This window comes from Aspergillus ruber (genome assembly GCF_000600275.1).
Source record: "Aspergillus ruber CBS 135680 unplaced genomic scaffold scaffold00015, whole genome shotgun sequence".
Lineage (NCBI taxonomy): Eukaryota > Fungi > Ascomycota > Eurotiomycetes > Eurotiales > Aspergillaceae > Aspergillus > Aspergillus ruber.
The window spans coordinates 172,746-184,386 of record NW_024467311.1 but is presented as its reverse complement, the minus strand read 5'-3'; the positions used below and the strand labels follow the sequence as shown (position 1 = coordinate 184,386).

The 11,641-nt window shown below is 47.6% G+C and overlaps 5 protein-coding genes across 5 annotated transcripts in view; 3 read left to right on the top strand and 2 right to left on the bottom strand.

Moving 5' to 3' along the window:
- The window catches only part of EURHEDRAFT_479891 (putative eukaryotic translation initiation factor eIF-2C4), a 4,040-nt gene extending 3,530 nt beyond the window's left edge, over positions 1–510 (top strand). Inside the window, exon 7 of the mRNA XM_040785476.1 lies at positions 73–510. Coding sequence (XP_040638306.1) covers positions 73–269 — 197 coding nt within the window. The 3' untranslated portion in view covers positions 270–510. The remainder of the gene's footprint in view (positions 1–72) is intronic.
- Positions 511–1,512: 1,002 nt separating this feature from the next.
- On the bottom strand, positions 1,513–5,558 carry EURHEDRAFT_80429 (SAGA histone acetyltransferase complex subunit SPT7). The gene is made up of 4 exons (XM_040787656.1): positions 4,199–5,558; positions 3,010–4,136; positions 2,273–2,958; positions 1,513–2,216 (listed from the first exon to the last, which is right to left on the bottom strand). Exons 1-4 carry the CDS (start codon positions 5,319–5,321, stop codon positions 1,622–1,624), a joined length of 3,531 nt encoding a protein of 1,176 aa, XP_040638305.1. The 5' UTR covers positions 5,322–5,558; the 3' UTR covers positions 1,513–1,621.
- A 318-nt stretch (positions 5,559–5,876) lies between these two features.
- On the top strand, positions 5,877–6,588 carry EURHEDRAFT_515785 (VanZ family protein; the record flags this gene model as incomplete). Its single annotated transcript, XM_040786411.1, has 2 exons — positions 5,877–5,901; positions 5,957–6,588. 2 exons carry the CDS (start codon positions 5,877–5,879, stop codon positions 6,586–6,588), a joined length of 657 nt encoding a protein of 218 aa, XP_040638304.1.
- A 791-nt stretch (positions 6,589–7,379) lies between these two features.
- Positions 7,380–9,764, bottom strand: ptpB (tyrosine protein phosphatase PTP1; the record flags this gene model as incomplete). Its single annotated transcript, XM_040786410.1, has 4 exons — positions 7,380–8,183; positions 8,264–8,529; positions 8,597–9,018; positions 9,736–9,764. 4 exons carry the CDS (start codon positions 9,762–9,764, stop codon positions 7,380–7,382), a joined length of 1,521 nt encoding a protein of 506 aa, XP_040638303.1.
- Positions 9,765–10,252: 488 nt separating this feature from the next.
- Positions 10,253–10,522, top strand: EURHEDRAFT_457443 (uncharacterized protein; the record flags this gene model as incomplete). The annotated part of the gene is made up of 2 exons (XM_040784428.1): positions 10,253–10,370; positions 10,440–10,522. Coding segments are annotated over 2 exons (201 nt in total), but the record flags the coding sequence as incomplete, so codon positions are not given.
- Between the last annotated feature and the right edge of the window lie 1,119 nt (positions 10,523–11,641).

Here is an 11,641-nt window from a genome sequence, read left to right as displayed (position 1 = left end):
TTTTTTTTTTTTTTTTTTTTTTTTTTTTTTTTTTTTTTTTTTTTTTTGGTATCATCGTTAACATCTGGATAGTCCCTGCGGTCTACTACGCACATCTGGTTGCCACTCGGGCTCGCCACCATGAGGACGTCCCTGCTAGCTCTGGGCCCCAGAGCGGTCCTGAAGTGAAAATGACCAACCCGAAGCCTGCGAATCGACCTGTGGACCCTAGGCTTTTGCCTATTCACGGAACTTCGAATAGACTTCCCTTTGGTATGTGGTTCGTCTAGAATCGACTGGCGAGTCGTTCCTCTTTCCCGACTTTGGAAATATCAATGTTTCTTCATTCCATCTTGACTTGAATGGTGTTCTTAGGTCTGCGATGGCCGGATCGATCGGAACCGTCTGGCCTTTGCGGGACGGATGGATCCGAACGAGACAGCCGTTGCGGATCAGAATACTAATCGACTTAGATAGTTACTGACAGAGCCTTCTACTAAACAATATGAACATCATTTATTCATCTTTGGCATTTTGCCCCTTCCGTAGGCGATCGAACTCGTGTTCTTTGTGCTTTTATCCTAATTCGTTATGGCACAATCGCGTTTCTTTTTCTTGCAACCTTCGAAAGATTTGAGCGTTCTCTTCTATTCTAACAAATCTCAGAGGTTATGCCGGCAGTAAGAGATGTATATCAACAGACGAAGAGAGCCAAGAAGAAAACGACATTGCAGTAGTAAAAAACAAACAGCCTGCTCCGATTTCTCATCTTCCCCTTGCTTGCTGCATACATGGGGTTAAGTACATATCAAGACAACCAGAAGGATCGGAATGAAAAGTGAGAAACGATTTAGGGGCTCTGTTTGCTAATACAGAACCGCCAATTCCCCGAGTACACGTATTACCCCAAAAATAAAATAATGGATAATGAAAAATAGAAAAAGAAAAGAAATGAAGAAAGTTTCATGTTAATGCTTCTAACATCAACAAATCTGACGTCCGGACCAATTGTAAATCAACCGATAAGTCCCAGCCAATCGATTCATATTTGATTATCCTGCGGTGCAAGCGAGAAAAAAAGCCTTATGAACGGAACTCGGGAGTGAAAGTAAGGTCGCAAATAAGAATGAGATAGGACAGCATGCAGGGGAGTGAAATGATGGGCTGATAGATAGATGCAAGTGCAGGGACAGAGTAACACTCCATAGAAAAGCGTTGATCAACCAGCCAACCCAGGTGAGATTAGGATAGATGTGTAGCGGTGTATGCTGTAAGAACCTGGGCTCTATTCGAAATGGCGCTTGCAGTGTCTTGGCTAGGTAGGAGGTATTAGTCCAGACGCTTGCAGGGTGTATCGTTCCGTAAGTTCTGCTTTCTGTATAAAATATGCAGCTCAAAAGGGAAGGAGAAAGAAAGAAACCCATAGAATAAAAGATGCGCGTAGAAGAGAATGAGCCTTTGATACAAAAAACAATAAGTAGAATAAAGGTTTGAAGGAAGAAAGAAACGAGAGGGAGACGAAAGTAAAAGATACTATACACAAAACGCAAAAGTAGATGTTTCAAGAAGAGAATAGCACCGATCTTTCCTCAAAACATCCGCAAGAGTGTTCTAAGAAAGATACAACGACCATAATCATACATCATGATACATCGCCCGCAGTTCCATTGGTTAGAGGCACAGCGCCGTCACCGGCCTTGTTCGCCTGTTCATCAAGCTCACCAGCACCATCAGAAGTGGCCGAATTTTCCACACCATTCTTCGAGTTCCCAATGTCACCGAACGAAGAAGCTGCAGCGTCGTCTTCTCCATTGGCATCGTTGGTCTTCGCATTGGAGTCAGGTTTCGTGCCATCGATGTCACCACTGTTTTCGTCTTCGGGGATACCCATACCCGCACTACTATTCTTCTTGATCTTCTTCTTGTTAGGCTCTAGGGTGCCAGATTTGGAACCAAATGAAGCACTTGGCGGCGCCGGTCGCTTGCTTGGACTTGAGGTAGGTCCTCCAAGATTAGATGGGGGGGCGATCTTGCCGGACGCTGGAAGACGAGGTCGAGTGGCTGTTGGCCTTTGTTTGGGCGGTAGCTCGAGGTCTTCGACGAGAGGGTCGTTGTTGTGAGCCTCCAACTTGTTCTTGAAGAATTCTTGTACGAGCCCAATTTGCGATGATAGTGACTCAGTCGTAATGCGTGGGTATTGCGATGGTGGGGGAAAGATGTTGATGATTTGCGTAGAACTAGAGATAAAAATGAGCATGATTTTTGGAAAAAGTAGATTAGACAACAAACATACCTCGTGTTCTGGGACTGCACGGCACTGATCCTGTTCTGCAGAAGATGGAACGGAACACTCAACGTAGCCAGTCCAAACTCCTTATCCAATCCAAGTTCCTTAAAACCAAAGAAATCTTCATCAATATCCTCAGCAAAGTCGCCGCTGGCAAATTGGTCACTTCCATCCGCAAAGGCATGAGAGCCGTCTTCGCCACCTTCGGCAAGAGCGGGACGCAGAAGTTCAGAAAGCAGGGACTTCATGCGATCATGGACAGTTGCGAGCTTGCTTCCAAGTCTTTCCACATCATCCTTAATGTAGGACTCGAGAGATTCAATGTCGATACCGACGGAGGAAAGGGTGTGGAGAACAATCTCGGGCTCCGTGTAAGGCCGCTTCCATTGGGAGTTCTGGGTTGTACTCTCAGGCGAATCGCTAGCAGGTATTTTCGGAACCTCCATGTAGGACTTGAGGGTTTCGCCGATCTTCTGAAAGAAGTCTGATGCGACATCCGTGACAGCATCAAGCGCTGAAGGCTGGTATTCTTCGAATCCAGCATGGTAGAACAACTTGGCGACAGAGCGCTGGAGTGCTGATTTGCAAATCCAGGGAGAAGTCACAGGCCCTTGGTCGTTCATCACATGAGATGGGATGTCTTGTTCAACGAATGGTTCCGGATTGTACTTCTGGAACTGGTTTTGATACATCTACTGCGTGTTAGAATTTCTCGTCAATACGAAAATCGCAAAGTAACATACTTGAGATTGCAGTTGCATCTGCTTCACAATACCAATCTTCGAACAGATTTTCCGCGTTTCTTGCATCTGCCGCATATTCGCATTCAGCTTATGGGTAAATTTGCTGTCAGGTTGAGTAAATGACCCCTTGGGTAGGATCCGCAAAAACTCTTCAGACGCATCGACAATGTTTCCATCAGAATCTTCTCTCCAAAGTATCTGGTCAGGTAGGTCGGGAATGCCAGACATGACATCGTAATAGTCGGGAATCACTTTATCCTCTTCCACTTCAATGCCTTCCGCAAGGGTCTTGCCGGCAGCATCAGATTCCATTCCTTGAGAAGACTCACGGGTCTTATCGCCATCGTGATGGGCTTGCGTCTGGCTATGCAGCCATCTTCTCATACCAGCCTTTGTTCTAAGCAAAGCCGGTTCGTCAGAATTGAGTTTGTCGCCCTTGAACAGACGGTGACGTTCTGCCGCGATTATAGCCCGATCCTTCTTCGTGACTTGCTTCCAGATCTTGTACTCCGGGTCCTCCACATCCACGCCTGATGCGGATAAGGCACTTAGCGCTGCGTTGGAAGTGACCATGCCATCGATCTCCATGGAATCGTCTTGGCTTGCGGGCATGCCAGCCGCGGGGTCAGGGGTCTGAGTGCTTGGTGGCGGTGTTCCGAATCCGTTCTGCGTGCCTTCCGTATCGACGTGAGAGTCCGCACGTAAAGGGGGCGGCGGTTGTGAGGATGCGGCACCAGGCGGCTCAGAACCACTGGGAGTGTTCCTAGCAGGAGCAGCACCTTTCTTAGCAGCCGACTTGCCGGGAGCTTTTCTGCCCCTCGAAGACATGATAGGTTCGTCGTCACTTTCTTCCGCACCGTCGAGATCTGCCATTTGAAGTCTGCGTTCCTCCGCCTCGACCTCTGCACGGTCTCTGATGACAATATCAGGGATGAGAGGAACGACCTTCTCCGTCTCTTTTTTCATATACATGGCATGCTTGCGCAGGACGTGTTCGGCGGTCGTGTTGTATTTGAAGCAATTAGCCCAAATCAGGTTCAGGTCGTCCACGAACTCTTGCTTGGACCTGTATTGCAAGGCTTTGAGCTTCTTGGTCATTGTTCCCAGATCCATTGGGTGTTTGATGACTATCACGTTAGACTTAGCATGACTGCAGATTGAAGAGAAAGAATAAGGAGAGTCCGCTTACTGTTGTAGTAGTCAGGCGCATCGCGCTTATTGACACGAGTCAAGAACGCAGTAGAATGCTCAGTCATAGCCTTTAGTTCGCTGAGGACCTTTTCCGCTGCTTCGTAGAGCTCCTCCTGACCGATCTTATCCTCACTGGCCCATTTGCTCCGGTTCTTGCGAACCTCACTCATCAAGCTGCGGAGTTCTGCGTCTGATGCTTGAACCATTGTCCGCTTCATATCGATTCGTGCGATCAGATTCTTTAAGGTCAAGCTGGAAGCACCCAGGTTCGCGCTACTTAGCGAACCATAACCGCTCTGGGTCGAGTTCGCGTTGTCATTACCAGTATTGGCTTGTCCAGACATCTCCGCCTCCACCTGTCGCTCTGATTCCTCCAATCGCTTTTGATCCAGCATCGCATCACGATCATTTTCCAGTGTATAGAAAAGAGTATGAAAGCTCCGCTTCGCAGCCTCCTCGGTGGCCCTCTTATCCTCCTCTAACTTCTTCCGAATCTCTTCAAGCGTCTCCTTTTTCACCTCCTTCGAGCCTTCAGCGCCAGTAGATGTCGCGAAACTAGCACGATGGCCCGGCGATGGGGTACCACCAAGATCCTGGGATGATGGCGCGGCAAGCGACGACCTGGCCTTCACTGGCGATTGAGCGGGTTCAGCAGCAGAAGGCTCCTCCGCTTCTTCTTCCTCGTCATAATCGTCATAATCATCGTCGTCCAGCTTCCTCGCAGGCTTCTTTGGGGGGGGCGGTGGAGGCGCGGCCGGTTCGTCAGCGCGTAAGGTCTTAGTGTCGGGGTCGCCAACATACGCGACGGGCAGCGCAGCGTCGTCGACTTCATCCTCAACTTTATGATCCCTGTCAAACAACGAGCCTATTTTCGCCTCGCTGCGTTTATATAGATCTCTAAAAATGGCAATGCGCGGATCCTCCTCGACGGCGACATCCGTCTCCGATATCGAATTGCCCGTGTGAGACCCGTCGGCCACAAAGGAACCGCGCACGAGAGGCGTTCGCGAACCGGAAGCAGATTTCGGATAGCCATTGGCAAGCTTCAAATCTTGAGAATCATCGGGAGGACGTGGGATTCCTGGCGGAAGCCAGGCGTGGTGGTTGTGGCCGAGCGACATGCTCGCTCCAAAACCCCGATTCTGGGGCGGGCGAGGGGGCTCGAATCTCCACGGTTATAATCAAGTTCGTAGAGGGTACAACGAAAGGTTTTTATGGCTGGAAATTGACATAGAGAGATAAATCAGATTGCGGGGGTTTGAATGCAGATAATTTCCAATCTTAAAATGATGGCTTTGGTGGGAAAGGAGGATGGAGAAGATGGGCGCTGCTGTAGAAGGTTCTCTGCGCGGATGAGGTGAAGTCGTGAAGGCGGAAGGCCGCCGCAGTTTCAGACCAACCGCGCAGTTCGCATCCGTCGAGAAAGGTAGCAGTTAGGATATGAACAGTAAAGATGATTATTTTGCTATTATAGTAAAGATGGAAGATCAGAATAGCTAAACAATTGAACGATCTCCTGCAACCACTACATCTGTCCCCACCAATCAATCATTTCCTACTACTTCACAGCACATGACCCGAAGGCATCACTATCGTCACCAGCGTCGGCTGTCTGAGCCAGCCTTCTCCAACTCCAAAATAACAACCCTATTGCATCGCGCACTCACAGTATCATAATGCGAATCCGCTACCCCTTCGCGGGTAAACTCTCCTCTACCATACAACCCATCAGAACAAGACACTAAAGTAAATACAGGCGCTTTCATCCTCCTCATCCTAGTCGCAGCCTACGCCGGCCTCCTCCCGCACAATACCTCCCCCTCCATCCCCTCAAACCTTCAACCAAACGACAAATTCCTACATCTAATAACCTTCTTCCTCCTCTCCCTAATATTCTATTGGATCTTCGACACCTCGCGCCGCCGCGCGCTGCACCTAACCCTCCTCATTTGCACACTGGGGTTCGGCGTCGGCTCCGAAATCCTGCAGGGCCTTCTCCCCAACGACCGGCCATTTGACCCGCTCGATCTGCTTGCGAATCTAGTGGGTAGTCTTGGTGCGGTGGGACTGTGCGGATGGTATCATCGACGGATGTTGGAGAGGAGGCGGAAGGCGAGGTATGGGGCACTAGCTGATGAAGAGGGTGACGGGGAGGATGTGGAGTTAGGTGTTACGGGTCATGGGCGTGATGAGGAGAGTGGACTGGGACCGCAAGAGAATGGGGTTATGTCGTTGGAACAGGAGGTGGATAATTGGGATGAGAATGCTGTTGATAATTGGGACGAGGAGGATAGGCTTGATGAGAATGGAAACGATGCTCATGGTCAGAAGACTGATGGTGCTGGGGCCACGGCTGGAAATAACGAGGGGAAAAAGCGGAGTGATTGATTCAAATAGCCCTGCTTCTGGTGATATTTTGATTCTTTTTGGGAAGTCCTAAAAGCAAGAAGAGGGCGGCAGTCTCTTCATCTTATGATTGATCCGATTTTGTGTCATGTATTATGCCATCCTCGTTTTTTTTTTTTTTTTTTTTTTTTTTTTTTTTGATTGAGCATTTCAGTGCCCTTTTGAGCTCTATGATGATGTCTACTACGTTATACGAGTACACTCTTTTCTGTTGCTAGCGTTTTCATGCCGTGTATGCTTATTGTCAATTTGATGTTACACATTATATGTATGACCTTGCCTTTGAAGACAGGATTTCACCAAAAATTATCACCCACCTATCGTGGTAGATTAGAATCACATCAAATATAAACGGTCATTATTGCTCATGACCAATTCATCTGCTAATCTATACTATTTCTAAATGTTATGGTATGGCAGGTCTGGGGACACACAAAGCACAAGAGCAAAGACGCAAAATCGAGGCATTGGTAGGAGAAACGATGATCAAAAAGGCCGAACTGGCAAATTGAAGGATTATGTGCCTGCCGTAAGTGCACTAATAGGATCAGAAAAGGGAAATAGAGAAAGAAGGGTATAGAGTGAATCAGGTATTATAATTGCCATGCGATGGTATAACAGGGACGAGACATAACAATGCGAATCAGAAAATCATGAACAGTCATAAACAAAGAGCCAATGAGCGCATGTATCAAAGAAATGAAACGCCGAAAAACACATAGGGTGAAAGAGAAGATAAGCCAGTTGATAGTGTGATGTCAAGCGCACAGGCGTTATTCGGTATCCGAGATTTCAGACCAGCTCCTGTCGGAGGTTGAAGGGTGATTCTGCAAATCAGATTTGTTGGACAACTTGGCCATCTTCGGAGACCTTTCATCTCCTGTACTTTTCGGAGATCCGGTGGTCTTGCCGAGTTTTATATTGACCTGCTCCCGCAGAACTTCGTACAGGAACTGCAGCTGCAAAGGATTGATCACCATCATCATCCTCTGTTCCCGCAACCGATCGACAGTCTCATAGACTGGGTCTTCCTCTGGGTCAGTCTCATTTAACAACTGTCCAGATTCGAGTTCTTTGAGAAGGTGGTCAAGCGCAATGAAAGTGCCAGTTCGCCCAACACCGGCACTGCAGTGGACCACGCGCGGATTGTTCGGACTGCATTTGGAGGCCGACAAATCAAGCAACTCAAGAAGAGCTGCACGGTCTTCGCCTTCAGGTTTGGTATGGTCGGGCCAGCCTGCAAAAAGGAAGTGCCAGACAATCTTGGATTCCGAACCCAGTCTCAGTTCGAGTTTGCGAATCTCAGAACGACACTTTTCATCGAAAGTGGTTTCCAATAGGGTAACCTCGCCTAATATAGTAGCATCTTCCTTGTCATGTTCTTCGTCGATGACAAATGGATCGTCTTCATTCACTTCCAGTAGCATTGTCGGATCTTCAAGGTCGAGAGGAAAATACTGTGCACATTTCTCTTTGCCTAACTCGAACGTCTGCGTTAGCATGATGATGACAGCAACTTCGCGGCTTTCATGGAAGACCATATGCCAGAAGTGGGGAAAATGTCCCTCTTTTGGACCCTATTAGGAACAGACGAGATTATTAGACAACTCCTCTTGAACACCTGGAAAAGGCAAATGGGCAAATATATGATACTAACCTGACTTGCGATGTATCGTCTCTCCGCTAGGGTTACTGTATCCTCCAACACGATTGGTGACGCATTGGTATAATCACATGCACCCTCCGGTACCCGGAGGTGGATTCGAGAGTTTGCCCATGCTTGAACATTGGCATATCGATTCCTTGCTTTGACTTCAAGGTCTTCATCCACAGCCCAGCGATGTAAGGGATCGTTAGAGACTCTTCCTTCATGTGCACGAACGCTCTCCATCCAACAAAGGTCATCAAATTTGCGATAGATGTCTGAATGCAACAAGTAACCATTAGTCCTTAGTGTTACCAACGTCAAAGTGGGTTTTATAGAACTAACCAAAAACTGACTGACAGAGGAACGGCGGTATATTTTCATCATAGCCTTCTTCTAGCTCGGGGTTATCCATATCCTCCTCGTCCAGAACATCGAGTCCGTCGTCATCGTCCTCCGGGTGGCCCCGTTTGGTGGCCATGTTTGTATCGATTTTGATCGTGGGATGTGCCATTTTGGCCGCAGCGATCCTACGGAAGGTCCGGACCTTGCCTAGGACGCCGCGCGCCTTGTTGGAAACACGCTTCTTGGTTGACGCAAGTTTGCGCGGACCGTCGCCTACGCTGACAATGTCTGACGTTGGCGAGTGGGGAAGCGGCTGCGCAGATGCTCCTGCCTCAATATGAACACCGTAGGATGCGTTGCCACCAAGAAAGGGCTGCTGTGGCGTTATCTGCAGCGTAGACAGATCGGGACAGCTGTTAGAGCTGCCCCTCGCTCGTTGCTTGGCCAGTTTTTGAGATCGCGCGGAACTAGGAAGATGGCGTATGGGAGGAAAAAAAAGGGCACTGTCGTCACGCAGGACAATCGGGCTTGTATTGCGTATTGCCCGAAGAAGCCTGCACCGTGCCCGGAAGGAATTGAGGAGAGGGTCCGGTGAGATGCGAAAAATGCCCGGATAATGCAGGAACGAAAGGAACGAAACAGGGAAAAGACGGTAAGGTTATCGCGTCGGCAGGAAGAGGAGAGTGAGATGTAAGATTATAAATAAATGATAGAAAATAATAAAATAATAAAATAAAATAAAAAGGGAAACCCCTCGTCGCAAAATCTCCCCGCACGAGAAGGGAAGGGAGTCTTAGCCCAAACAGCGATGAGACAAAAGGGAAGGAAGCTGCAAAGGTAAAGCAAATAAAGTGTTTAACAAAGGGATCTGAAAGTCCCAATGGGACGATTATGCGGTACAAGCAAACAAGATATTAGGTATGGTGAAGGATGCAACCGGAAATACCGCGACGAAAGCAGAGCAGTGACTGATGTAATGAGATGACAGGGATTTTGAGGTAGCGCAGTTCGGAAGTATACAAGAGGGAAAAAAAAAAAAAAAGCAACAAAGTTCCGGGAATTGGGGACAGCTGAAGGATTCAAGAAGTCTGAAAGAAGAATGGAAGACGCGCTAGAAAATTCCCCTCGGCTAATCGCACTGTTTAGTTCTATTCTGCTGCAATTTCATTATTGTTATTACTACTACTCTGATCTCTTTTCTCCAAATCAACCCCTTATTTTCTGCCCTCAATCTGCATTCCGGAAGTGCCCTGGTCTCGTGACCATGGGGCGGAGATGTAGCATGTAACTTCTAATTGGTAGATCTTTCCTAAGCGGCAAAAAAATGTTTACCACTTCCACCACCGCTTTTTTTCTTTTTCACCCCTCCTTCTTTTTGCCCAACCTCTTTTTCTTCACTGTTCTCCCTTACACGAAAGACGCGAGCTGCTACCAACATCAATATAGTTCTCGATGTAGCTGGTTGATTGTCTTGTCAAGATGGGTTTTCATTGGTTCTGGCTTCGGACTGTCGAGGTGCGTTGACAGTTCGCCTCCCAGAAAGTCTCATGTGACTGACGGTTTCCTCCGAACAGGCCTGGCTTACTGCCCGGGTATGTCCTAGTACTTCACTGTTCCGGTTGGTTGAGGTGTGAACTGACTCTGGTGCCCGATCCGAAGCTGCTGGCCAGCCCGTCGTTTCACCGGATGGTTGGGAGAGTCCATCAGAAGGTGCAGCACATTCGTCATGGTGTACCTCCCGAGGAGATGGGAGGTACCAATATCGACAAGAATAGTATGACTCATTTCTCTCGAGGATGTTGGGCTCTTGATTGTGTCTGAGACTGACCTGTTCGTTTGTTAGATGATAGTCTTCAGCGTTTCGCTCGATATTTCAAGGAAGAGATTAAGGATCAGTTCAAAGGCAAACCGCCGAACAAACTGTGACCATACTGTATATTCGAACGACATTATGTTATGATACCCGACAATAGAGTCTCCCCTTCGTCTTCGCTCCATACTGTACATTAGGTACCGGATAAAGATTGGGCTGCATCTCTTCTGCACCGTGGGCTGTATCCCTCATTCTATCCGGAGAAGGAAACGTCAACAGCTCCACCGCTTTGCTCGGCTTCTTATGGTTTAGCTGGGCTTTGAAATTGGAGGCGTACATACACTTATAGTCTAACCAATCCTTTTATATCACTCTGACGTCTTATGATCCGGATCTCAAATATGAGCCACGCTAACCTGACCCGTCATATACAATAGTGTACGGGTACTCCGTACTGTTGTTTATTGATAAGTGGGACTTGTCTATTGCGTACTATTGAAGATTCGAGGTATTTAGATGGAACATAGTATTACTCAGCATTCCGATTGCGCTTGGGGGCTTGAGTTGCAGAGTGCGTATTGCGGACAGAGTACTCCGTACCCCTGGCAGGGATCAGAGCACGTACTGCATCAATGTGCATGTCCTATCGAGCATTCCAATCGATAGCTGAATGTGAAGACGCACTCTGCAAACAATTGCTTAACTCTGCAGAAGAATTGTGGAGCGTCCAACGGTTTCTTATCACTATGGGGCGCGGAATTCGCTGTACTCCGGTAAAAGGGTTCTTAGACCATACTGTACCTGAGCCACCGCACTCGGCAGAGATATCCATGGCCAGGGCTACTTGTCAGGTGACTGTCAGGCACACAACAAAAAAAAAAAGAAGAAGAAAACAGCTTAAACTGACGCATATCTAATAGGCCGAGGCATCGGAAATCGGCTCAATTACTGGTCTTTGTTGTTTTTGTTCTGTTCCGAATTGAGGCCGAAGTGGATATCGGAAATATACACAAAAAGAACATGAAGAACCAGGGGTCGGCGAGCCTTGGGACTGTGAACTTCGGTGTTGGTTCTGTTTTTCTTTTTCTCTTTGCACATTAACAAAACAGGGTACAATTAATACTCTGCCTTGTCTAAGCTTTAAGACACTAAAAAAAAAAAAAAAAAAAAAAAAAAAAAAAAAAAAAAAAAAAAAAAAAATTCTATATATCGAAATCGCAGACCAATGCATA

Coding starts and splice junctions, on each gene's coding strand:
- EURHEDRAFT_80429 (XM_040787656.1), bottom strand. CDS start 5,321: ATGTCGCTCGGCCACAACCACCACGCCTGGCTTCCGCCAGGAATCCCA. Junction 4,137..4,198: donor TGCGCCTGACTACTACAACA/GTAAGCGGACTC, acceptor CTAACGTGATAG/TCATCAAACACCCAATGGAT. Junction 2,217..2,272: donor GTGCAGTCCCAGAACACGAG/GTATGTTTGTTG, acceptor TTTTATCTCTAG/TTCTACGCAAATCATCAACA.